Here is a 26,113-nt window from a genome sequence, read left to right as displayed (position 1 = left end):
TATCCGCTCTAGATTATGTAGCTTCACCCTATTTGCATAAATTCATTTCAGATTAATATCAAAAATTCAAACAGTCATCTCACGCTGCCACTTGGTGCTGCCAAAGTGCCAAGTTGTCTAGTGCAGCTTCAACATAACATATCCTGATTGGTTAACACTTTTATACAAAGAGTCCCACTGAGCAATTTTACACTGATTAGCCTTTTAAAAGACGTCTAAATGGTTCTAGATGTCTTTACTAAAATGAGGCTACATAGTCTCCTTATATGCCAGAAGACAAAGTCACATGGACACATGGATAAGACACATGGACTGCTCTGGTGCATGTTTTTGATATTTACAGCTGTTTATGTATTGTTTAAATATGTAATAATGTATTTACTGCTTGGTCTGAAACTGGGCTATACATAGCCAAAAAGATCCTGCGCTGTATGAGAGCTAAATGACAAAGTGACGTTGAAATGACATCTAGGGCTCAGTGGGACATTAAGGTAACATGAGCACCAAACCAATGTTAGTGCAATGCAGTGCAATTACCCTCAGTAGAAATCAGAAGTAATCAGCATGACTTGGGATCTGTCTTTGAGGTGTACATTTGACTCGGGTCAAACATGGCTTTAAAAAACATGGGATTAGTATGTGCATTTGAACTTTATTTAGATTGATAGATGGGCAGACTGAGCACAGATGCTTTTTCCAGCATCGTCCTGCTTCACACACATTCCCACCTGGGAGCTTCCCAGTAAAGCCCAGTCTTCTACTGAGCAGCTGCACTGGGGCAGTCGGAGGTTAAGTGCCTTGCTCAAAGGCATTTTAACAGTAGTTGTTGATCAAAGGGAGAGTATTTCGCATTTACTTTCCTCACCCAGGTTTTCCAGTCTGTCCAGGGATTTAAACCAGTGACCCTGCAGTCACAAAGCTGCTCCTCCAACCTCTGGGCGAATTACTAATTATTACAGTTTGACGAATGTCAGTAGTACACACTGCAAGGATTCAAAGAGTGGAGGATGAGCATGAAGCCTTTTCAAGACCTCACTCACTCTCTCTCTTTCCCTCTTCTATTTCATTAGTATCCCTCTCTATTTCTCTGTCTCCCATGCTCTTTTCACTTTCAATTCAAATGAAAAACAAATGCCTACTACTAGCATGATTACAACGTTGCCAAAGCAAGAACAGCATTAAAACGAGACAATAACATGTCATAAACAACAGAAACCAGTGTATTAGATGAAGATGCGTCTTTATAGCTATAATATAGAGATAATCATTCTTCCTGTTGAGTCTTTCTGTCTCTCTTTAACTAGCTAGGGGCAGGATGAGTGTGTTGATGCTCACTCTCTCCCACCATATCAGCTTCCACCTCCTCTCTCTCTCTGTCTCTCTCTCTCTCATTGTCTCTCTTTCTTTTGTTCTCTCTCTCTCTCTCTCCCACTCATCCACTCCCAGCTTCTCTCTCACACCATCTCATCGCCTCACACATCTTTGTTAAATGAGTTTCCTGACCTTTCCATAACTACTCCATTACATATAGCAGAATCCCCATGACCAATATTTGTCAACACCTATGATCAAATATTGCATTTATTCAGTGAAGAGCTAATTTGAATGCCCCGCATCTTGTTTTGGCTGACTCACACTCACACTTGGGACTTGAATGTGTTAGTTGGGTAATTTTTCATCTAAGAGAAACTCGATCCCTGCAGCCGACCTTGATGTTAAACACTTCAGACCATGAATTTACACATTTTAAAATCTTTCATTTCAAAACATTTCACAGAAATCTTCTGGATATTTATAGTTGCCCACAGCAGGGGGGCAGTCGCCTCAACTCCCAGACTTGCTGGGAAAGTCTGTGCAGGAACAGTAAAGGAGAAATGCTCCCCTCCTCTCTAAACAGCCACTGAAGTGTCCTAGAGCAAGGCAACTCCAGCCCCTCCAGTCCCTCCAGTCCCTCCAGCCCCTCCAGCCCCTCCAGTCCCTCCAGCCCCTCCAGCCCCTCCAGTCCGTCCAGTGGAGCTGCTCAGTGGCCAGTAGCAGCAGGCTGGTTATTCTGGGCAGCTCCCAGGTGGGGATTACTTTTTATCATTTTTTTTTTCATGTTTTGGAGTGTTTTGTTTTTAATATGGGCACATGCCCGTGTTTTTTGTGTAATAATCTGCTTTAATTTTCTTCTTTTTTTATATATTTTACGTGAAGCACATTCACAACTCATTGTATGAAATGTGCCATACAAATGATTGATTGATTGATTGATTGATTGATTGATTGATTGATTGTAATCTATGTTGCTACCTTTATGACTGCTGGAACGTGTGACTGAATTGTACTGTGTATTGTCTTTTTGACTTTATCATTTATGATTTCCGGTCTCTCTCCCTTGAAAAAGAGATCTTGATCTCCATGAGACGACCTGATTAAGTCGAGGATAATTAATAATTAAAAAATTAAAGGGTTTATCTGTATGTACCCCCCTCCCCAAACCCAATCCTCCTCTCTTTACTGCCCTCCCTCTCTCTCCTACTTGCTCTCCCTATCTCTTCTCCCCACTCCATCCCTCCCTCCATCCTCCCTTTCACCTCCTCATTCTCTCCTCTCTGTTCCCTCTGACTCTCTCCCCCTATTATTTTCTCCCCACACCTCCCTCTCTTCCCTCCATCTCTCTCCCTCTCCTCTCTGCATTTTCTATCTCTCTTTCTCCCTCTCAGTCTTCTGCCCTCTCTCTCTCATTCCTCCCTCCCTTTTCTCCCTCTCTTTCTCCTATTTCTCCTCTCTTTCTTCCCCCTCCACCTTCCCTCTCTCTCTCCTCCCGAATCCCCCTTTCTCTCTCTCTGCCTGTCCCCCTCTCTCTCCCTCCATCCATCTCTTTCATTCTCTCCTTCCCTCTCTTCCTCCCTCTACCTCTCTCCCTCTTTCCCTCCCTCCCACTCACTCCCTCCCTCCTCCATCTCTCTCTCTGTTCTTACCTCCAGCCAGTCGGCATTCACTCGTCGCAGCAGGAAGATCACCTCTCCCCTCTTCAGACTCAACTCCAGCTTGTTTGAGCCGCGAAAGTCAAACATCGCCTGGAACACACACACACACACACACACCCAGAGATAAGAAAGCACACACACACACACACACCCACACAGAAGAAAGCACACACACACACACACAGTCGGTGAGAGGAGAGAGAGGAAGAGAGACGGACAGACCAAACACAGAGGAGAGAGAGACGAGACGGTGAGAGCGGACAGGTAAGACTCATCACACTTTTTGCTGATGGAGAATAAAGGAGTGTGTGTGCATGTGTGAGTGTGTATGTGTGTGAGAGAGATAGAGAGAGAGAGAGGATGACAATGAAGGGATGCTAGAGAAGAGAGTGATCATTCCATCTGTCCGCAGAAGTAGAGATTTGTGAGGAAAAGAGGGATTTGATAGGAAGGAGTGAAGTTTGGAACTTAAGATGGCCAGTGTGTGTGTGTGTGTGTGTGTGTGTGTGTGTGTGTGTGTTTCACTTAATGTGTCTGTGTGCATGCGTGTGTGTATGCGCCGCTTGTGTGTATGTGTATGTGCGCACGTGTGTGTCTGCGTGTATGTAGCTGTGTTTGTGCGTGAGTGTGTTTAGTTGTATGTGTGTGTTTATTATTTGTAGAAGTACTGTTACTTTTCTGAAATTTTACTTAAGTAGAAGTACTGCTGTTAAAATCTACTTAAGCAAAAGTAAAAAGTGTGTGAGTAAAAGTTACCAAGTTACTTTTTACAAAACAGAACATTGTTAGAGAGAGAAATGACCGGCCAGTTTCTGATGCAATGCTTATGGAGAGCTGACAAATTTTGTATTCTGTAATGTGATTTTAAAATGTAGTAGAGAGAATGTAGAAGTCAATATATACTTAAATAAAAGTACAATTACTGATTTAAAAGAATGCACAAACAAGTACACTTAAAAGCTACTGAATTACAATAACATGAGTGATTGTAATTAGTTACTTCCACCATTGGGCTTAGGTTAAGGATAGGGTTTAGGGTTAGACATGTTGTTAAGAGGGTTAAGGTAGTCAAACTCCTTTGACTACCTTAAGTATGGTGATACAAATGTGTGTGTGTGTGTGTGTGTGGGGGGGGGGGGGGGGGGATGGGATAAAACAGATGTACAGGAGGTTGTGTAAAAGCAGCACAGGCTTAAGAAACGCAGCGCTGCGATGTGAAGAGAGAGAGAGGGAGAGGAGAGAGAGAGAGAAAGAGAGAGAGAGATAAGTGTAGAAATGCTGGTGGTTCCTGTTAGACACCAGAGGAGAATTTGCATCTAAAGTAGAAAGCAGTAGAGTCATTAGTGTTGCTTTAAACCTATTTCTGCTCTTTTGATGTTCCATTACCAAAGAGACCCTCGCACAGACAGGTGATGAAGTAGCCTATTAGAGCGGGGGAGAAGCGCACACACACTCACACACACACACACACACTCACACACACACACACACACACACACACACACACACACAGAGCACTCGCACCAACTCACAAGCAAATACTCGCTCATGCACACATACTTGCTCATGCATACATGAGCGTACACATGCACAGGTATGCAAACACATGCACGTGCACACACACACACACACACACACTGCACATACACACACATGTACATGCAAGTATGCAAACTTTCACATACACACACAGGTACTCGCTCACTCATGCACATATGGATACGCACATGCACACACACACACACACACAAACAGAATCAACACACACATGTACTCATTCACTTATGCACACATGTACGCACACATACACACACTGACACACACACACACACTCGCACACATGCAGATCCTTGCTCATTCATGCGCTCATGCAAAAACACAGATGTACATGCACATGCAGGTACTCACTACACACACATGAGCGCGCACACACACACACACACACACACACACACACACACACACACAGATACAACTTTATGACAAAGAAAGCATGGAGAGTTTGAGAGAGAGAGAGAGAGACAGATATCAGGAACAGAGAACAAAAGAGACACAGAGAAAGAAATAGAGAGGGAGAGGTGGACAAAAAAAGAACGAGGAGCGGTTGAGGCAGTGGGAGGAAGGTGAAGAAGAGGGGGAGGAGGAGGAGGAGGAAGAGGAGGAGGAGGAGGAGGAGGAGAGGAGTACAGTGAAAGTTAATGGATGTGCCGAGCTGCGGAGCGCTGATAGATCTCTGCTGTCTTCTAGATGGAGTGAGGATGTGTTACAGTGCAACGTGTTTGAACGACATGACACCCAATGAAGTGTGTGAGAGTGTGTGTTTGTGTATGTGTGTGTGTGTGTGTGTGTGTGTGTGTGTGTGTGTGCGAAAGCCTGTGCTTTCGTGTGTTGTGTGTGTGTTGAATGAGTGAGTGAGAGAGCTTGAAGTGTGCGTGTGTGACAAAGGAGTGTGTGAGTGTGTGTCAATGAGTGAGCGAATGAGAGAGAGAGAGAGAGAGTGTGTGTGTGTGTGTGTGTATGTGTGTGTGTGTGTGTGTGTGGGTGTGCGTGCGCATATCCAGAGGTAATGAGACACGGGCTGGTGGCAGATTAATGAAGCTGGGGACAGAGGGAGCTGTCTGGATTAACAATCCATTGAGATTACCCTGACCCTGAGAACACACACACACGCACACACACACACACACACACACACACACACACACACACACACACACACACACACACACACAGTCTTTGAATTCAGGGCTGCTATTTTTAATGCATTATTCCAGACGCTGTTGTGTTTCATTGTACCGTCGAGCCGCCGCTGGCTGTAATTTATAGATGATGTGAAAATGTGTTGGAGGCGATAAGCTACAATCTCCAAGACAAACACAGAATATGTTGTGACAAAGCAATTCCCACTCTCTCTCTCTCTCTCTTTCTCTACTCCTGCTTTAATCTCACCCTCTCTCTATCTCCTCACCCTCATCTCTCAACCTCTATCTTTTCCTTTACTTCTCTCTTTTTTCTCTCACTTTCCCAGACTCTCCCACAACTCTTTCTCTCTCTCTCTCTCTCTCTCTCTCTCTATCAGTCTGCCTCAGTTTCTTTCTCCGTCAGTCTCTTTCCCTTTCTAAAAGAAAGACTCTTCTTTCTTTCTTTCTCTATCAGTCTGTCTTCCTCTATGTCTCTCTACCAGTCTCCCTCTCCAATCCTTTCTCAGTCTCTCTTTTTCTCTCAATTTCTCCCCCTCTCTCTGCATGTATCTCTATCTCCATGTGAAGCTGTGTGTGTGTGTGTGTGTGCGTGCGTGAGGGGATCAATACAGTATCTTACTGTAATATGACACTTTGCACCTTTGCGGTCAAGCTATTGTAGGATGAAAGGCAAAACCAAAACCAGCTCAGTTTTTTTGAGGTTTTGCAGGATTTTGAAGTGTATCAGATATCTTGCATTCAGACATTTTCACAGCATATTCACATTTGCATGATGTGAAACAGCATTTAAACTGCTAAGTGTGCTAACTTGTAGAAAGAAGGCAGAAGACTCATTAAAGTAAAACTCCACCATAAAACACACTGTTCCTGTAAGAAAAAAAGCGATTGGTGATTTCGGGGCCCATTTTGTTGTTTGGTGGTGTATTTTTCTTACTACTGTGGATAACTGGCCAAATGTAGATGATGTGACATCACGTCAAGATATTTCCAGTTTAGCTACAATGGAGTTTAATAACACCATTGTTTTCATCTATCTAAAACATTAACAGTAAACGTCAGGTTTTGGTGTCAGTCCCTCAGAATTAAAGAGCGAGGGCTTCTTTCTAGAGCCGCCATTTTGCACCAAGAGACGTTCAACAATCATACAGGGAGAAATCCATCGCAGAAGAGGCAGAGAGACCAATTTCTCCACCGACAGAAGCCTCAATAGACCAGAATGCAATGCAGCAACAGCTTGCATCTTTGCAGATCTGTCATCAGTAGCGTGTGAAATACAACACTCTCCTCGATGGCATTTTTCTAATTTGAACAACCGGGCATGGAACTGTTCTCTCTCCACTAACTTTTTCTCGACTAAAAAAAAAACGTACTACGCTAACGCTATCTCTCTCGAAAGGCATTCTGGGTAATGTAAAAAATCGCTAACTGAGGGAGAAGTAGATGAGGCAGGTTGAGGGAAAGTGGGTTCACCAAAAAATTTATTTACAACAATTTATCACAAAATAACTCTAACTGGAATGCATTGAACATCACAAACTGGTGATATCTAACTGTGTAAGAGTGTCCAAGGGTGGATTTTTTCTTTAAGGTTAAGAGAATGAGTAGCAGAAAAGGAATCCCTCCTACAGGTACACACACACACACACACACACACATACACACACACACGGTTTTCCAGGCCAGGTATTTTGGTGGTGTTGGGGTACCTGGGTGCCCAGTAAAGCCGTTCTCTAACTATAGCCACACAGCCCTTGGGTTCAGCCAGCCACGGGAGCAATCATCCAATCCAATTAGACTCCCGACGACCCCGCCTTAATGAGCTCGTTAAGCCCTTAGCTCGTTAGTCTGGCAACAGGGAGGTGGAGACGGAAAATTGAGGGGTTTTTTTCCTCCTTGACGTTTAATGAAAGTGTGTTTTTTTAATTAGATGACCCACTTCCTAGTAGGCCTGGAGTGAAGGATCATAGGAGGATAAGTATATGTATATATGTGTATGAGAAGGGGCATTGAGTGAGTGTGTGTGTGTGTGTGTGTGTGTGTGAGTGTCTGTGTCTGTGATTGTACAGCTGTCACACATCAATGCTCATTTTAGCATTACCAAATCCCATATTCTGCTTGAATCAAACTGCTCAATTAAAAAAAAAATAAAAAAAATGAATGTAATAATGAATGTAATTGATTTCAAACCCAACATGACCTTCAAGCCATCAGATGTGGGCCAAGTTCAAAATCATCATTCATGTGTCAATCATGCAACTTCTGACTAGCTGGATCAACTTAGAGTTAGAGTTTCCATTAAGCTGAATGGAAATGGCAAAATTCTATAAAACTTACTCAATATCGCAAAAAGAGTTTTTTATGCTCACTTGAAGCAGAAAATGTTTTTAAAGAAAATGTTGTTAAATAAATAATTGGCATTTGATTTGAGATCATCGGCCCGACAAAAGGTTCAGTTCCAAAGTGGCTTTGGACTTTCTGAAATGTTTGTATTAGTGTATTGCCAAGTGCATTTCTTCAGATGAAAGCATGAAGCGTGGCTGACACTAAAGATTTGTCTGATACTAATCACTCCTTCCATATTTCTCGTGGATGTGGGGATTTTTACTATTTTCTTTGACATTCGCTGAAATCCAGCTGATGGAAACGCATCTAATTTGCATTTTAGTTTTTACGACATTTCAAAAGTTTCCATAAATTTTGCATGACAGCTGGATGGAAACATGGGCACATTTAATGCACGATACTATTCCAATCTGAACCTGATTAAGCAATAATTATCATGATCAAGAGTAGGTTGATAATGGGTTTAAGCAGTTAAAACACGTACATTTCTGCCAAGTTTTTCCCTTTTTCTCTTCTTTTAGCTACGTAAACAAATCTGATTTCATTTTTAAATGTGAACATGTCAAAAATGTCAAACTGAATACTTCAGAGGTGTTTCTTTACACAAATGACGACATGGCGAGTAGCAGTCTGCAAAACCTTTTTTCCTGCAGAATTACATGAAAGAAATTAACCTACTCAAGGTTTCAGATGGACATAAACACCAAGATGGTGAAATGTTCCAAAAGGTTTTGGGTAAAATTAATGACTGAGGTTTTGTCGGGACAGTTTTGTCAGGCCATGGGGTGAATCTCACTGCAGTACACCTTTCTCTAAGTAACCTAACCTACTGAATAAATCTATGTAAACATGTTATTGGGAGAAAAATGTCCTGTCGACGCTTTAATTGACGTTATCACCTTAACCTTATTTTTCTTACTTAACTGTATGTGTATGAACATTAACACGCAGTATAAAAAAGCAATACAATGACACCACTAGTCTTGAATCACTATAACCTCCAATGACATTCCTGCTAAATCTACAGCTACCTCACCAGGCACCAATGAACTTGCTGCCATCGAAGTTGATATATATATAAATGAACATCTGGGTTGCATGCTCATATTTCTTCCTGTACAGACTGAGCGTACCGGCATGTCAGCGTTTCCTCGGGAAGGTCTTTATCTAAAACGGGATCTAATTTCTATTTTAATAGCTCTCTCTGGATAAGGAGAAGGGCCGGACCTCAGTCGATTAGGACCCGTTTGATTTTCAGTGCCACTGCCTCTCTGTTTCTCTTTCGTGTTTTTTTTTTCTTTCTTTCTTGCTCTCTCTCTCTCTCTCTCTATCTCTCTCTCTTTCTCTCTCTCTCTGTTTTCTTTTCTATCTCTCACTTTCCTGATTCATGTCTGCGTCTCTCCATATTTCTCTCTCTCCAGTATCTCACACGAGACAAATCATTCCCGCTACACATGGCTGAAAAAACGAATGCTAACCCAACAGCAACCAGTCTCATTGACCTTGTTTGTAGCTCGCAGCGCCGCGGCTAACGGCAATTAACTCTCATTGCTGTTTTGGGCTAAGCCTGAGCTAATGCTAAGTGGAGTGGAATGGAGTGTTGCGGTTAGCGTTAGCGCCAGCGCCGGCGTGACAAATGCCCGCGCTCTCCTCTTATCCATCAGGCTGAGACTGGCCATTGATCATCGTTTGGATGGAGTTAAACAGCCACTTCACCGTGCTGGAAAGCACACGCAAGGACGCGCACAAACACACATAAACACGGGGAAGAGCACTCAGCTTTCCAGCACAGAGAGAGAGAGAGAGAGAGAGAGAGAGAGAGAGAGAGCGAGGGAGAAAGAAAAGAGAGAGCGCTATAATAAATGTTGAGTAGGCTGGCAGGTTTGCGAGTAGAGTACAGCACTGTTTTACTTTACTGTGTGGGAGAGAGGGGAGGCAGGCAGCGAGAGAGAGAACACGGCAGAATGGAGCTATTGCTCTTAGTTTGGCAATAAAAGACCGCTGGAGTGTGCAATGAGTGCTGCGGTCGGTGTGTGTGTGTGTGCGTGTGTGTGCGTGTGTGTGTGTGTGTGCATGCGCTACACTCTTTTCTCTGTAGTGCAAGGTCATGACAAGTTAAATGCTCTTTTTTTTTTTGTAAGGGCCAAAATCGTGCATGCACTTTGAGAGGTGCAGAAGTACACAGGGACACACACACACACACACACACACACACACACTTAACCTGCAGACATGTACTCACATTACAGCCTACACATAGACATAGGTACTTACACAATTCTGCGCAAGGTGCAACACACACACACACACACACACACACACTGTCAGGACACTATACTCTTTATTTGAAAAGTGGACTTTATGGTGATCATTATTGAGAGTGAGTGAGTGTGTGTGTGTTTGTGTGTGTGTTTGTGTGTTCAAATGCCAACCGGAGATTGTGCTGACCATGCGGAGACTAGGAGCCATTTTTTCTCCTTGAGGAATTTAATTGCCAAATCATTGCCACTGTAACCCCTAACCTGAACCCCCACCGCCCCCCCTCCCCTACACACACACCTGAGCCTTTGTTCAAAAACAGCCACACAACCACAAAAAAGGCACACACACACACACACACACACATCTCCTCTGACACCCTCTAGGTAAAACGGACGCAGAATATAAATAGTGTTTTTCTTTCCTTTTTTTTCACGGCGGCGGTACGGAGGGCGTGACCAGAATAAAAATGAAGGAGAAGAGCAGGGGAGAGAGGGATGAGAGATGGCAGCAACCTCCGAAAGAGATAGAGAGAGGAAAAGAAAACAAGGACAAACTTAGGAGTTGTTTAACGCGAGGGGGGGAGAGAGAGAGAGAGATAGAGGGTGGAGGAGGGGAGGGCGGGGGGAGGTGACGGGAGGAAGAGAGATAGAGAGAGGGAGAGAGAGAGAGAGATAGAGGGTGGAGGAGGGGAGGGAGAGGGGAGGTGACGGGAGGAAGAGAGAGAGAGAGGGAGCGTAATACGAAAAGAGAGAGGGAGATGGATAAAGGAATTAAAAGGGGAAGTGAGGCGAAGCGGGAACTATTGATGAGGTCAACGGAGTCACAGCGGCAAGGGGGAGGAGGAAAAATGTGACACACCACTTGACGAATGAAGTCACCCTTATTGATCTGTCACGTCAGTCAATAAGTTTGTGTACTCTTGATTTCTTTCTTTCTTTCTTTCTTTCTGTGTGTGTGTGTGTGTGTGCATTGTGTTTTCAGTAATGCAGTGCCGTGGGTGGGATTGTACAAAGTGTGTGTGTGTGTGTGTGTGTGTGTCATGAGACGGCTGCTGACAGGATCGTGCGGGGTGATGTGGTGTGTGTTGCGTGGTTGTTTGACTGAAAAGTTGTGATTCTGTGGGTGGCCATGGAGATAGTAACCAAAGCAACAAAGACATGTAACTACAGTTACCTCGGCTCTGGGGGAGGAGAAGAGGTCCATCTTCGGTTTGACTGTCTTCCTGAGAGACACAAAGACAATATGGAATTTAAAAAAAAAAATTGACCTCTTTATCTTACAAATCCATTCAGAAACCAGTGGATATAAGTCAGGGGAAGCAGCATAAGCAGAATGAAAAAGCTAAACAAAAGCACAAGAAAATACAAAGATTCAAAGAAATAAAAAAGAAAGAGAGAGAGAAAAAAACAGAGACAGAGAGCCACAGATGGGGGGAAGTGGGGGCATAGGGAGAGAGAGAAAAACAGACAGAAACAATTAAACATGTCGTCCCACATGAATGATGCAAGCAGCCCATGGACCAATCAGCAACCTGACGCATCATCCCTCCGAGTTTCATCATAACTGGACCGGTGGAGCAGCAGTTATGGCCTTTCAAAGTTTCAAATTTATTTATAGCCTTCCCCCTCTGTCCAATCTGTGTATTTATTTTTTTTTAAATGCCAGAGCGCCACGATGCCAAAACGCATCATCCCTCCAAGTTTTGTCAAAATCGGACCAGCAGTGTCTGAAAAATCACATTTGAGTTTAAAATTTTGACCTTTAATTATAGCGCCCCCATCAGGCCATTTTAATGCTGGAGCACAGTGACAAGATGCAACAGACTCCATGGCATGTGGGACAATGAACAAATAAGTGGCACCATTTTAAAAGAGAACAAGACAAGAGGAAATGTCACTTGCTGGTAAAAATCTGATCCTATTTCCATATGAATGAGGACAGTTCAGGTTCGAGAGGAGAGGAAGTAACGAAGAGTTTGCACCACTTCCTGTTGAGAGAGTCCCTCCTTTACCACATCTCCCCATGGTGACACCTCACCACTGGGGATTGGACCAATCGGAGGCCAGAACTGCTGTCATGAATGAGGAAGTCGACAGCGAAAAGGGTAATAAGTCTCCAGGAGAACACCAGTGCTGCCAAGAAGGTGAAGCTGAGTCATGTAAGGGGACAGTGACTCAAAGTTTTCAAAGTTTTTTCAAAACATTTCTCAGAAGCTCGTAGGTTCAATCCAACAGTGTCCATCAAAAGGGAGGAGGTGTGACTCACCCTGAATACTCTTTTACTACAGGGTATGAAGATATATTTCCCCGCGGTAATTAGTGAACGATTTATGCATCCAAGCCAATTTACCAAGACGGATACTCGTCCTGATTAAATAGTGCAAGAGACAGTTGCATCAGATCCTGTGTATTGGTAAATTGTTTCTTTTTAGAGGTTTAAGCACCTATTTCAACCTGAATACAACACCAAAAGCAACACTCTCACTGTAATAAGAGTTAAATACATAAAACACCATGACTTTAACTTTGTGTAGAACGAGTACTGCTCACCCAGCCAAATGGTGCCAATGTGCTGGAGGTACAATAAAGTCCAAAAAGAAACAAAAAAAAGAAAAGTTTTGTACACTTGCCTCCATGCAATTTCATCTGTATAACTGAATTTTCGGTCTGAATGTCCTTCATCACTCATTTTACTGAGCTTACAGCAGTCGTCTAGACTGAAAGCTCAGTAATGAAAATTGCATGGATCAAAGTGTGCCAAAGTTTTCTCCTTTTTCCTCTTACAACAACTATTAAAGAAAATTGAAAATTTAATGGGTCAGAGTGTGCCTTTTTCTCTCTTACCATAACGTTTGGCATTTTTGTCTTTATTAGACAAAGTGGGGAAGGAAAGAGAAGGAGATGACATGCAACAAAGGTCTTGGGCCGGATTCAGGATGTTTGTGTTTACATCGAATGTGTGTTAGACCACAGATCCACCAGGACGCCCCACTCTCTCTCTCACTTTACTCTCTAACTTTAATTTAACTTCCAGAAGAGGAGCAGGGCCTGATTGAGAAGGCAAAGACTGATTAGGGGAAAATATGTTGAGGACTAGACCAAGGATTTAAGAGGAGTTAGCTTATAAAGTAATAAACAAGTATTATACATTAGCATTAGATAGCATCATAGTGTTATATAGATTTATAGAAAAACAAACATTCCCTCTGTTCCAGTACACGCTGTATAGATACATGTAAGCCATGGATACTCGCAGGGTACAATTCACAATACTTACATCGCTGACAGTCGATGACTAAGATGTTGACAGACTAAAAAACATACTAAATTGGTGTTGAGATGTTATTTACGATGATTTCAAACCACTAGTTCGTACTAATCTACGAGTGTGTCCCCCGCTAATAACTGGCTGTTCTTTTCTGTTTTTGTGCGTCTGCCGGGGGGAACTGAAGTACACTGAGTCACTAATGACTATTAGTTTGGACAATCATTAATGGAAATCCAATAGTTTGAGCATTTCGGGGTTTATGCTTTTGGGGGAATTCATTTGCTTCCTCTACTCCAGACGAGAATAATCCATTGCAGAAAATTAAGTGAATCAATTATAAACAGGAGGTCAGACGCAGTCCTCAAATGCAAAATGGAGGGGAAGTCAGACTCCTTTGTACTGCTAGTGCATGCAGGCCTGACAAGATGTGACGCACGTCAGACCATGCAGCCTAGGACCGTAAGTAAACCCTCACCAGACTTTTTTGTGACGCTCGATTGATTTCGTGTCCCTCTCACCCTCTCCCTCTTCTTCTTGCCTCTCCCTCTCTTCCACTTCTCTTTATAGGGGATTGAACTTGGAACATTTCAGTTATATGACAGACTCTTTACATGGGAGTCATTCCTATGTTCCCAGGGTCCTATGTTCCCCAGATTTATATGGCACATAATGGGAACATGACAAAGGGTCCTATGTTCCCCAGTTCTACTTATGTGCTCTCCCAGGGTCCTATGTTCCCAGGGTCCTATGTTCCCCAGTTCTAGGGTTAGGTTGGTTGTGTGTAGATGTTTACCCTGAGCCCTGACCACAACTGTTAGGGTTAGGGTTAGAGACCTTCAAAATCAAATAAAATGATAACCATTGGTTTTGTTGTGTTTATATAGCTGTTTTAAATCCTTGTTCCAATAAAAAAAGTGGATAATATTTATGAAATATTTTAACTTGAAACGGGTCACCCGAACACAATAGGAGGGTTAATGTGTGTTAACAGAATATTGAACTGGGGAACATAGGACCCTGGGAACATAGGACCTTGGGAACTTAGGACCCTGGGAACATAGGACCTTGGGAACTTAGGACCCTGGGAACATAGGACCTTGGGAACTTAGGACCCTGGGAACATAGATACGCTCCCTTTACATGCTAGGCCAGGCTCCTGTTGTTGGAGGCTCCATCCACATCCCACTAACCCTCCACTTCCACACAAAACATAAACTCCATGGGCTCCATGTGTTTACAGTATGAAGAGTTTCATTTCAAAACAAAATTAAAAAGTAACCTACTCTTACAAAATTATCGAAATGTAAGTCCATGGCCTCAGTGGCTTGAGCTAAGAGTTTTTGTCTTATTCACTAAGAAATGTATGCAAATCAAGTTGTGGCACAAGCCCTCGAAAAGATCCCTGGGCAAACAAATAGCGCCTACATCACCAATTGCAAGCGCAGATTGCTTCAGCTTTAAGACTGATCCACCGAGGCTGGCACCCTCACACCCTAAAGCCTCTTTATAATTGAAGTGACTCTGATCTGATCTGAGGTTCTAGGATGGAAAACCCTCTGCCTTGCTGTCTGTGTCTTGCGGCAGTGATAGCAGCCATTCTGAACGGACAAGCCGCTTTTGAAGGATCCTATATGTGCTACAATCATTTGGGGGAGCTGGTGTTGCAAAGTGTTAGTGAGTTTGACTCCATCTCGATTTGCATGGCATCACCTACAAATAACTATAATGAGATTTACACATAATGTACATATGCATGAATATGGCAAGTGCAAAGACGTTTTATTTCTTGACCATTTCTTGCGCACAGTGAGTAGCATGTTGTTTTGATTTGATCATTTTGGTGATATAGTGTGTGGCCTTCCAAATGCAAACCTTGAGTGAATCTTGGCCTGAATCCTCTATACCACTGATTCTCAACCTCTTTCATATAAAGGACCCCTAATTTAGTCCACATTAGAGCCACGGACCCCCATTTGATGAGATTTTGTCTCTTGAACCCAAATCTGACAACATTTTTATTGTTAGATATGATTTTGTCCAGAATTCCACCTGTATTGTAGAGAGATAACAGAGAAACTATGATCAAAATAGTCATTGTTCTACATTCTCTAATTGTGTTAACTTCTTGTAAATTAAATAATGGTGAAGTTTAACACTTCATCAATTTGCTGGGGAACCCCTGGAACCCGTTCAAGGACCCATGGTGGTCCCCGGACCCCATGTGGAGAACCACTGCTCCATACTGCATGTTCCAGTGAGATATTGAATGATGAAATCGATGTGAATCTATAGTGCTTTGGAGATGAACTCTTCGTATCTCCTCGCATCTCACTCCACGACTCTAAACTCATCCCTTCCTTGCGCTCGTGGGATGCAGCTAACTGTTTAGCTTTACTAGCTTGTCAGTCTCTCTTTGTGCTTGTTAGCATTAGCAAGGTCTTACACTTTGCGAGTGGGCGGGCGGAGGCGCCTGAGGGCCCGCGGTCGCTGTTGGCTGTCCTGGTCCGTCTGGTAGAAAAACATCCTGAGAGCCTCGTCCAGCAGCACCCATGTTGGCAGACCCAGCAACCTCTGAGGAAAGAGAGAGGGGGAAAGGTGCAGGGAGGAATCAAGGAAAGGGAGAGATGGAAGGGGGAGGGATGAGAGGGAAGGGGGGTGAATGATGGAGAAGAGAGGGATGGATGGAAAGGCAGAGAGAGAGAGAAGGAGAAAGGAGTAAAGGAGTGATGGAGAGGGAGGCAGAGAAAGGGAAGGAAGCAGGGTGGATAGAGATGGAAAAGAAAGGGGAGAGAGGGAGATTTGTAGACAGAGGGGGAGAAAAGTGGAGAGGGAGGACAGATGGAAAGGGAAAGAGAGCAGGAATAAAGAGCGAATGGTTGGAGAGGGAAGCGGAGAAAGAACGGTGGAAGGAGAGAGGGAGCTTGGTGGAAGAGCAGAAGGAGAAGGGGTGGTGGGAGACACAAGTGAGAGGGGTGGAGGGAGCGGATGAAAGGACGGGAAATAAAAGAGAGAAAGATTGCAAGTGCAAGGCGAGCGAAGGCGAGAGAAGTGTGGCAAAGTGAGAACCACGTAGGTTGCGGGGGAAAAAAAAAAAAGAATAAAACAGAAAAAGAGAAGTGAGTGAGTGGGAGAGAGAGAGAGAAGCAGATCATGTTTTCAGCGATGGAGCAACACTGAAACATGTCAAAAAGTCCCACAACTACAGTCAGTGAGACACGATGTGGGCACAGGGCAGCGCGGAGAGAAGAGAGCAGCAACGCCTACGTGTTGAGCTCCATCTGCAAACTGCTGCTGAAATATCCCAGCCAGCGCTCATCCACCTACAGCATCGTTCAGCCCACTGAGTTGTAGGCTACTGTGCCGCACGGTGCAGGATCTATCAGGCATGCCAGATACCCTTCTCCTTCATGCTAAATAAAAGATGGTGGAAAATTAAACGGGCTTACCTTCATGTACGTGTTGAGTTCAGGAATTCTGCTTTCTGCGATCTCCTGTTTGTTGCCGATGAAGACTTTTCCTAAAGAGAGACACATTTTCACCGTGAAAAAAGGTGCCGATAAGAACTCACTGCATCAAGAGAGATTGATTGATTTTAGACCTGGCTTCAGTTCTCTTGGAGCTAGAATACATCCTAGTTACTTTTCTACTGTTTCTACTTGCAAACAAAAGACCTTTCCTAACAAAAAAATACATTTTGACTGTGAAAAAGCTGCAAATATAAACTCACTGCATCAAGCGAGATTGAGTTTTAGACCTGGCTTCAGTTCTCTTGGAGCTAGAATCCATCCAACTTACTTTTCTACTGTTTCTACTTGCAAACAAAGACTTTTCCTAACAAAAAAACACATTTTGACTGTGAAAAAGCTGCAAATACCAAACTCACTGCATCAAGCGAGATTGAGTTTTAGGCCTAGATTCAGTTCTCTTGGAGCTAGAATACACCCAAGTTACTTTTCCACCGTTTCCACTTGCAAACAAAGACGTTATCCTAATAAAAAATAAAAAAAACACATTTTGACTGTGAAAAAGTGGCTTACATAGTCACTGCATCAAGCAAGATTGAGTTTTAGACCTGGAGTCAGTTCTCTTGGAGCTAGAATACACCCTAGTTACTTTTCTACACGTGTGTAAAAGAATAGATTATCGTGGCAATATGTGTTTTTTTTAAACATACTGCACTGATAAGAGACACTTGTGTTGCCCCAAACTAGACAAACGCTTCTCTTGAAAACAACACATCCGTTATGAGAGTGCGGACTTATTGCCCTTCATCTCTAATGCGACACCAACTCCAGTCCAAAGTTACGAGGCGCTGTGCAGACTCCTAATGCTCTAAATCAGGCCGCTCAACGATTCATCCAAGGCCATCTAACACTGCTGTTAAATCAAATTTAGCACAGTCTTAATGACCCTCAGGCATAATATCCATCCCTCTCTGCTCTCTCATTTTCTCTCTTGTCTCACTCCCTCAGTCACTCTCGAGCACAATAACTCACTCAGTCACTCACTGACACGCTGATTCACTCATTTACTCACTTAACTGATAAACTAACTGGTTCATTCACTCATGTCTCTCCATCACCTGAGGCCTCATTTAGGAAAACGCTCTTTGAATCCATTGTACGATCATTTCGATTTACGTTTTACATTTAGCCCAAACAATATTCCTGTGACTCAGTAATGATCGTTAGCTAGTCAAAGAAATAACAAGAGCTAAGAGGAGAGGTAGAGGGATTTGTTTTTGCTTCAAAATAGCAGTTCATACATTTAGACTAATATGACAAAAAGATACTAAATTCATATTCATGGCATTTACACCTTGCATGTCGACTGAAATCAGTTACGGCTACTGATATATCACAAAAAGATTGGAGAAAACCAATGAAAACGACAGATTTTGGCATCAAGATCACATTTTTCAAGAATCAAAACTGGGTTGAATTTGATCGTTCATAAAAAAAAAAAAAAATTAACAACCCATTTAAAAATGAGGCGCATATCTCCTTTTCCACTCACTTATTCTGTTCTCGCTGCTACCCATCTCCCTGCTCTGTCCCCTCTGTCTTTTTTATTCCCATCCCGGCCTGATGAGATCCAGCACTGCAATTAAACCCATCGGATCTAATATTATCCGGCCGACTCCTCTGTGGCAGATACTAAATCAGAGTTTGTAGAAAGTCTTGTCTCTTGCAGAACTTTCACAGTACACTCAATGAAAATGTAAATGCAAAATATTGAGAGAGAGACAGACAGACAGACAGACAGACAGACAGACAGACAGAAAGATAGATAGATAGATAGATAGATAGACCTTTCAAATAGATTCCAATGATTGTTCCAACTTTCTGGCATTCATTGCGCCCTCCTTTGTGGTAAACCCTTCTGGTCTTCTAAGCAGGTTAATAACAAATGCCAAGAATCCGACTCATTTGTGCATAGTAGTATTTGACCCACGCCTGGCATACAGCGCATAGCTACTGTACAGATCAAAGGAAGGGAGAGGTAGAGAGAGAAGAACAGAGGAAACAGTGATCAGATCAGAGAACAGCAGAAGCCTTGTTGTAGTCCTGCAGGAACAGACTGTAATACAAACATCAGGCTCTGGCAGCGCTCCAGTTAAATCCCAACACAGCAGGTGCAGATAAGAAGACAGGAGGAACAGGGCCGGAGTGAGGGCTGCTTTGAAAATGTAATCGATTACAGATTACAGATTACCTGCTTAGAATTGTTAATTAGTAACTGGAGTAGTCAAGCTCAATAATGTTGGGTCTCAAACTGGGTCTTTGGGGAGATCCCAGTGGGTCCTAGACTAACCCTAACCCGAATCCTATCAAACCTTTTTAGCCAGCCAGCTACTTTCCAAGCTAGCCAAAGTCTCCATGCCTCCATTGTTGCTGGGTTCCAACATGGATATTTGTTACCAAAGATAGACATATTGGCTGCAGGGGAAGGTTTGGCTCTCACTCAGTTCTACAGGCTTTGTACCATCTAACCATCAAAAACTGAAAGAAATGATGCTCATTGTGTTAGAAACATAGTTACTTTCTGCTGCATAGAACACAGAAATGTGACCTTGAACATTAAACCAACCATAATGTTTTATTGATTTAAATACTAAAAGTAAAGTAATGTGAGTCCCAAGACAAGTTCTGAAGTCAATATGTTTGCGACTACAGTGCAACTCGATTCACCATCTATATGATGTGTGCACACACATCTACACACACACACACACACACACACACACACCGCTCTCTGTCGTCATCTCTCCCAAATCGATGGTCAGCGCCAGCCATTCAAAGACATCAAGCTTTATTGGGGCCGATGGAGTTTTCCAGCCTCCCCTAATCAATATGGACATTGACGGCGGCCTTCAGACAGATAGACTTATGGGAAAACAATAAGCTGCAGAATAAAGCTGGAGCCACTTAGCAGATGAGGACAGGGGGACAAACACGTATATACTGCAGAGGAGCCAGTGATTGAGTGCTGAATGTACTGTATATGCAGAGTGACATGCATAGTCTACCTGTCTCACACTGTCCTTTAGCACTGTATGTGAGCTCCTGTTGTCCCTGTAACATGGATCAGTATACAGTATCAGTATGTGCTGTAATGTAGAGCAGGTGCACTTCCACTTTTGGCCCTTTTGGCACAGTGCTCTGCTATCACTAAAACATGAAGAGAACCATGGGGAACGTGGGATAGCGGCACTCCAAAAATCCAGAAAACAGCAAGACGGAGTCTCAGTTTACTTTTTTATTTTTTATTTTGGCTTCATCAGGCTAACATGTTTTGGCACGAAGCCTTCATCAGAGCACCATATTTTTGGAGTGCCGCTATCCCATGTTCCCCATGGTTTTCTCCATCGGTATATACTGTATTACCTTGTAAGTTGTCAATATATCTCTGCACCAATGCCACCAATACAAATTCCTCTATGTTTAGTGTATTTGGTAAATTCCGTGATTTTGATTCTTGCACTTGAAGGCGTCTCCCTGCTCACCCTGACCTTCAGCCTCTGGCATCTTTATTGTATGCGGTGACTCTATCTAATTTAAAGTTTCCGTTTCATTGTGGCCGGTCTAGGAACTTCCTCCCAAGTGCTTAATCTTCTTTAACGACAGTGCACTTGCATGGGCCAATGAGTTTTCTTCCTCGGTCCTTCCGTTACTTAGCTTATTAAATGTCCACACACTCTGTTGCTTGCATGTCTGGTTTCTCTCTCTTCCTGTTTCTCTGTAATTTTCTCTCTCTGTATTGCCTCTCCTATCACGACGTCATTGATTTATTTTCTCCTCACACTGCAAAGCCTCCATCACTAAACTCCTTATCATCTTGCAACTCGTCACCACAATGCTGTTGCCACTGCGACAAAACTGTAGTCAAGAACCAGTTTCAGGTCAGTCAGTTCGGGGTGAGACACATCACTCACAACCAAACCCACCCACTTGTGGGTGGGTTTGGTTATTTTCCTCAAATCATTTCTGTTCGTTATTGTGCATTCTCTACTTAATAAAAGGCAGTTAAAGCTATATTTCTGTGAAAATGGAACTTTTGCTAGGACTATTTGGGCGTCCTGGTGGCTCAGTTGGCTAGTACACACACAATATAACCACTAAGTCCTGGGTTTGAACCCGGTCTGGGACCTTTGTTGCATGTCATCCCCACTCCTGTCTATCTACCTTGAAATATCTAAAGAAGGCAAAAATATCTTTAGATCCTAGCTGCACAATCCAATAAATCTTTCTGTAAAATATATGGAGTCTGAGATAAGTGGTAAAAATCATAAAAGTAGGGCAGGAAGCATTGTACAGTCTGATGAGTATTGGCCCAAAAGCACCCTTAAGACACTCTGTGCTGCACCTTGGGGTGCTGAGGCAGTGGCTGAAGGTGCTGCATAGCTGCACCAGCTCACCATAGAGGGCTGGGCGGTGTTGTTTAGGATGGAGTTCAGTTCAGTCTTCATCCTTCCCTCTGCTGCTGCCTACAGTGTGTCCAGACTCAGCTGTACAACAGAGCCAGCCTCTTCCATCAGTTTGTCTATCCTCCCTTGTTTATCCGCTCATTTGCATGAAGCAAGTTCAACGTCTCATTCTCCCTAGTCTTGCATTTCACATCTTGAGTGAAGTTGGTCCGGATGGAGGAGAGAGATGGTTGAAGTCTCAAAACACTGTTGCCAAAAATACTGCTGGCAATTCTGGGCCGTATTCAATTACTGCCAAATGGCACATGAGCATAAATAACAAATGTAGGCCTACAATGTGATTGGGCAGTTGAAACAGTGATCACCCAGTCACCAATGATCTATCTAGAATGTCTATCAGCTGATTATAGGCTGCTAATTACAGGCCAATTGATTTGTTGCATACCTGCTTCGATCTATACGCCATTTGAATATGCCATGGAATCTGTACTCATGTTTGTTTTGAATCTCTTCATCTCCCTTTTTCATCTCTCAAAGTCTTGCCCTTCATCATGGCTGTTTTTCCTCACAGCTCTCCTCTGTGTTTTCCCTCTGGCATCAGTCATCTGTCCATCCATCCATCCATCTGCTGTAAACAGTCATTTCCTGCCTGTTTTGAATGTCATTCAGTGTGGGTTATATTTACTCCCTCTGAATGAATTATAGTGGAAGCGCTGATGTAAGGTTTTAAATTGACCTTGTAGGTCGCACGCCTGAGTGGGAATAAGCGGCCCGATCCAAGTTGGCACTGCAGAATTTTTGGCATTTATATTTAACCTGACAAAATAAAACATCGCCACAGACATGTCTAAAGAGGAGAGTGCTCCAAAATGCTTTAGATACTTTTTCGGGGAGAGAAATTACCTTGGGTTCATCACTCAATATCTCTAAAATATAGAAGAGGCAGGTTGTAAAAGTGTTATCATTTTGTCAATCAGGGACTTAAATTACCCAGTATCCTTTGCAAAGTGCGTTAATTTGTTTTAATTACATGCAATTAATCTTTTTGTAAAAGCAGGTGTCACTCTTTGCAAATGGTGGATATCTCACTGAGGAGCCAATGCTGCAGCGCAGCGTTTTCAGTTCATCTTCACATTATTATGCAGACCTACAGGCATGTGCCTAAAATATTCTCTCACTCTGTCCTTGTGGCTTGAATTGGATTTGATTTGGGGAAGAGGGAGGTTCACATTAAAAGTTGAGCTAAATTGTAATCAAATCCCTGAGGGCCACAGTGGAAATTAGTCTTTGGTTTAACTGCAACATCCTTGATGATTTAATTTACACATAATGCGTGTTTAAATTCCTCAAGCAAATCAAATCATATCTAAATTCACTTTGAATATTTGTAAAAAAAAAAAACAGGAAGGATGTTTGATTTACGTTATCTCACATGAGAAATCCACTTACGACACATGAAGCAGCTCAAATCTTTTGAAACCACATTCAGATGGGTTTTATTTCTCCCTGGGACGGGGAGGAATTTCTGCCAGCTGTCATCATAAACCCTGCTCCTCTGCCTACGCAGGAAGGGGAGCGAATGAGTATGCATTTTAAGGTGAAGGTTACAGAATGACAAGGCAGAAATGACACTATAAAGTAAAGTCACTCAGCACCCACAGCTTCAGCATTACCAACACCGCTGGAGAAAATGTGGAACTGAAAATAACACTACTACTACTCTATTCTACTCTAATTTCCCACTGAAACAAAGAGAAATGTAGCCCTCATTGTTGGAATTAAGGGTTTCACTATGATAAAGGCTCCGATGTGTTTTGGCAATGCAGCCTGCAGTAGAACCAAAACTGGGAACCCAAAACAGAGATGGACGTGGAACCAAAATGAGCCATAAAATTGCCCCAAAGTACATAAACGAACAGAAGACCCACTGCAGTCGGAGGAGTAGAGGCTGGGTGTGTTTGTCCTCTGGATGCATCTTAGCACTGAGGCGATCATTATCCCGACAGAAGTCAACGGGCAGCGGCGTGGTCGTAAATAAAAGATTGGACGATCCTTATTAAAAAAACAGTTGTCTAGTTTTCCTCTCTGGCTCTTATCTCCGGACCAAACACTTCGCTGTGTCTTGATTCAGTGCAAATTAGAACCAGCTCTCCTCATTCATATCCTCTGGTCCTGTCCCAAGTTGTCTGGCTTTTTGGAGGAGCATATTCAAATGTTTCTCAGAAATTTAAGGGGTCTGACATACCAGCGTTTCCTCTCTGAAGCCTGGCTCACTGTTAGTGTGGGCACAGTCAGGCATGGTGGCACACACTGTCCTTCTTGCCAGGAAACGAGCTTTACAAAATTGGAAATCGGACTCTGTGAGTGTTTACATTCTCTGGGTCAGAGAATTCCCCTGTTTCTCTCAGATTTGGAAAAAAAAATGAATTTAACTTTGGAGGGAATCATGAGCGGTCTGGCAAGCTGTGAGGCTCTTACAAACATTTCTTTGAACAGTGTGAAATCTGATGTTTGATGTGATGTACCCGTCTTTGTCTTCATCACGGCTGTGGACAGACTGACCTGGGAGAGCAGGCAGGCTGCAGGTGTTGGGTCCCGGTCTCTCAGGGTCTTCAGGAGCGTATTTGGCCTCCAGGTTCTGGTGGAGGTTGAAGAACTGGCGGTACCTCCTGTAGATCAGATACTTGCTGCCCCCTTTGGTCTTCACCTCAATCACAAACGTCTGAGAGAGAGAGAGAGAGAGAGAGGGAGAGAGAGTGCAAAAATGAAAGAGAAACAGATTTGCATTCTTGTTATTCTTTTCAGTATTATCATTCCAGAAAACTTCTTACATTCATCCCACGCATCTCTACTGTTTACATATGTGTTGTAGTCTACTCTGTATATAAGTATTAGGTCATTTTTTAACTCACAAAGTAGTCGATGAAGCCTTTCTTCTCCTCGATATCGGCGATGGTGGCGCTGACAGGGATGTTATGAGGCAGTTGGTCAAAGTCACTGAGGAAGAGAAACAGTGTGGTTGTTATATTTTTGACTAATTGACTAAAATGAAGAAGAATTCCATCTTCAAAGCCCCGGTACCAGACTTCCATTGGCCATATAGTCATATTTTATAAAGATTAGGAATTTCTGAGGGAAAATAAACTTCTAATATCATCATCCCATCGCGGCACAAGACTTCACGTCTGTTTCTTACTCTACTGTTTACAGACAATACACACTGACAAACCTTTTATAGTTTCAAAATGCAATTAAAGTCATATTTAGCTTTCACATACTGTCAGTCCTGGTACCAAGAGCACTGCCAGTCAATTTGAGAAACATTCCCAATCTCACAATGTGCTTGCAGAAAAGGTGCTTGCTGTACTTTTAGATATGTGTTTCAAAATATACAAAAAAAAAACCCCAAAAATGTGTACATATGTTGAGGGGCCACAATATATTTTGGGTTTATTTGCAGATATATGCTAGTATACTAGTAAGTATTAACAGTGTCCAAAATATATTTCAAATCAGTGTCATGTCTGATGCACTGTTGACATTACAGTAGATCTACAAGCTTGTGTGTGATGTATGTTGTCAGCAGTATTTCCAGTTTCAAATGGGTGTGTCACCTACATGTTCAAATCCATTTTGTCCATTTTTTTTTTGCATATTTTGAAACATATCTCGAAACATATTCTGCAGTATGTGTGAAATGTATTTTGTGCTGCATGGGTTCGGCCTGTGACAGGAGCAAAAACGGCAAACCCCTGAAATCCAGACGAAATTTCCAAACGCATTTAATAACTCGTACAGTATTTGAAGATTAGGCATGCAAGAACAAATAAGAGCCTCCCCTGCCCGCAGCTGCACACCCAGACAACCACCGTCTACTTTTAGTTTCATTACCCTGTTCCAGTTCAGGTACAGCTGGCTGAGCCGCTGACGATAAACTATACTGTACTTTATCCTAATAATACACGTTAGAAGGAACTTACTGAAAGACCATAGCAAAACTATGAACTACGCTATATATTTAATATCCTATAGGAATATTACAGTGATACCATAGGAAATAGAAGTACCACAAAGTACGATAAGGTCACTATAAGTCGTTATATTGAGTCCCTCCGGCTCACTTTAAGTCCTTATAGAAATATTATAGGGATATTATAGTTATACTTCCATATTTCCAGTGTCAGCGAAACACACTCACCTCTCGTCCCGTAATTGCCTTGGCAGCGACATGATGCTCTGTATAGTATTGACTGTAGCCAGAAGTAGAAACTTTGCCTTCTGTTAGTGAAGACTGCACACACACACACACACACATACACACACACCGCCGACAGCCCTGACTGCGTCCGAAAGTCTGCAGGCGCTACTGTGCGGAACTAGGCTACAGGAAGCGAGAGTTCCCTAAAAAAAGACCAGAGGATGCTGTTTAATTCACTGGGTTTGGCAATTGGTGCGTCCCATGAAGCAGCGGTGAATTAAACGCTGCGCAGAAAATCTTACCAATTCATGTATTCTAGTCTCCAGCTATAAGCTAAAATGGGCTTATAACCAGTCTGAAGGGCATTTATAGGCTACTGCAGTATTTCCACTATTACCTCTCTTCAGTCGCTTACACTGGTCAGCAGTGGGGTTTTAAGGCC

At 42.9% G+C, this 26,113-nt stretch overlaps 1 protein-coding gene across 1 annotated transcript in view; it reads right to left on the bottom strand.

Annotated features, from left to right (window-relative positions):
• The window catches only part of ncf4 (neutrophil cytosolic factor 4), a 31,447-nt gene extending 5,632 nt beyond the window's left edge, over positions 1–25,815 (bottom strand). The window contains exons 1-7 of the mRNA XM_071515007.1: positions 25,672–25,815; positions 24,386–24,470; positions 24,036–24,195; positions 16,993–17,063; positions 15,990–16,117; positions 11,453–11,501; positions 2,964–3,062 (exon numbers count right to left, since the gene is read on the bottom strand). Of these exons, the coding sequence (XP_071371108.1) occupies positions 2,964–3,062; positions 11,453–11,501; positions 15,990–16,117; positions 16,993–17,063; positions 24,036–24,195; positions 24,386–24,470; positions 25,672–25,703 (624 nt within the window). The 5' untranslated portion in view covers positions 25,704–25,815. The remainder of the gene's footprint in view (positions 1–2,963; positions 3,063–11,452; positions 11,502–15,989; positions 16,118–16,992; positions 17,064–24,035; positions 24,196–24,385; positions 24,471–25,671) is intronic.
• Between the last annotated feature and the right edge of the window lie 298 nt (positions 25,816–26,113).

This window comes from Centroberyx affinis, unplaced genomic scaffold (assembly GCF_046629955.1).
Source record: "Centroberyx affinis isolate AG114_WGS23_722 - 3 ecotype Tasmania unplaced genomic scaffold, CSIRO-AGI_Caff_v1 ptg000296l_1, whole genome shotgun sequence".
Classification (NCBI taxonomy): domain Eukaryota; kingdom Metazoa; phylum Chordata; class Actinopteri; order Beryciformes; family Berycidae; genus Centroberyx; species Centroberyx affinis.
Note: the sequence above shows the minus strand (reverse complement) of the source record. Positions and strands in the feature narration are given on the sequence as shown.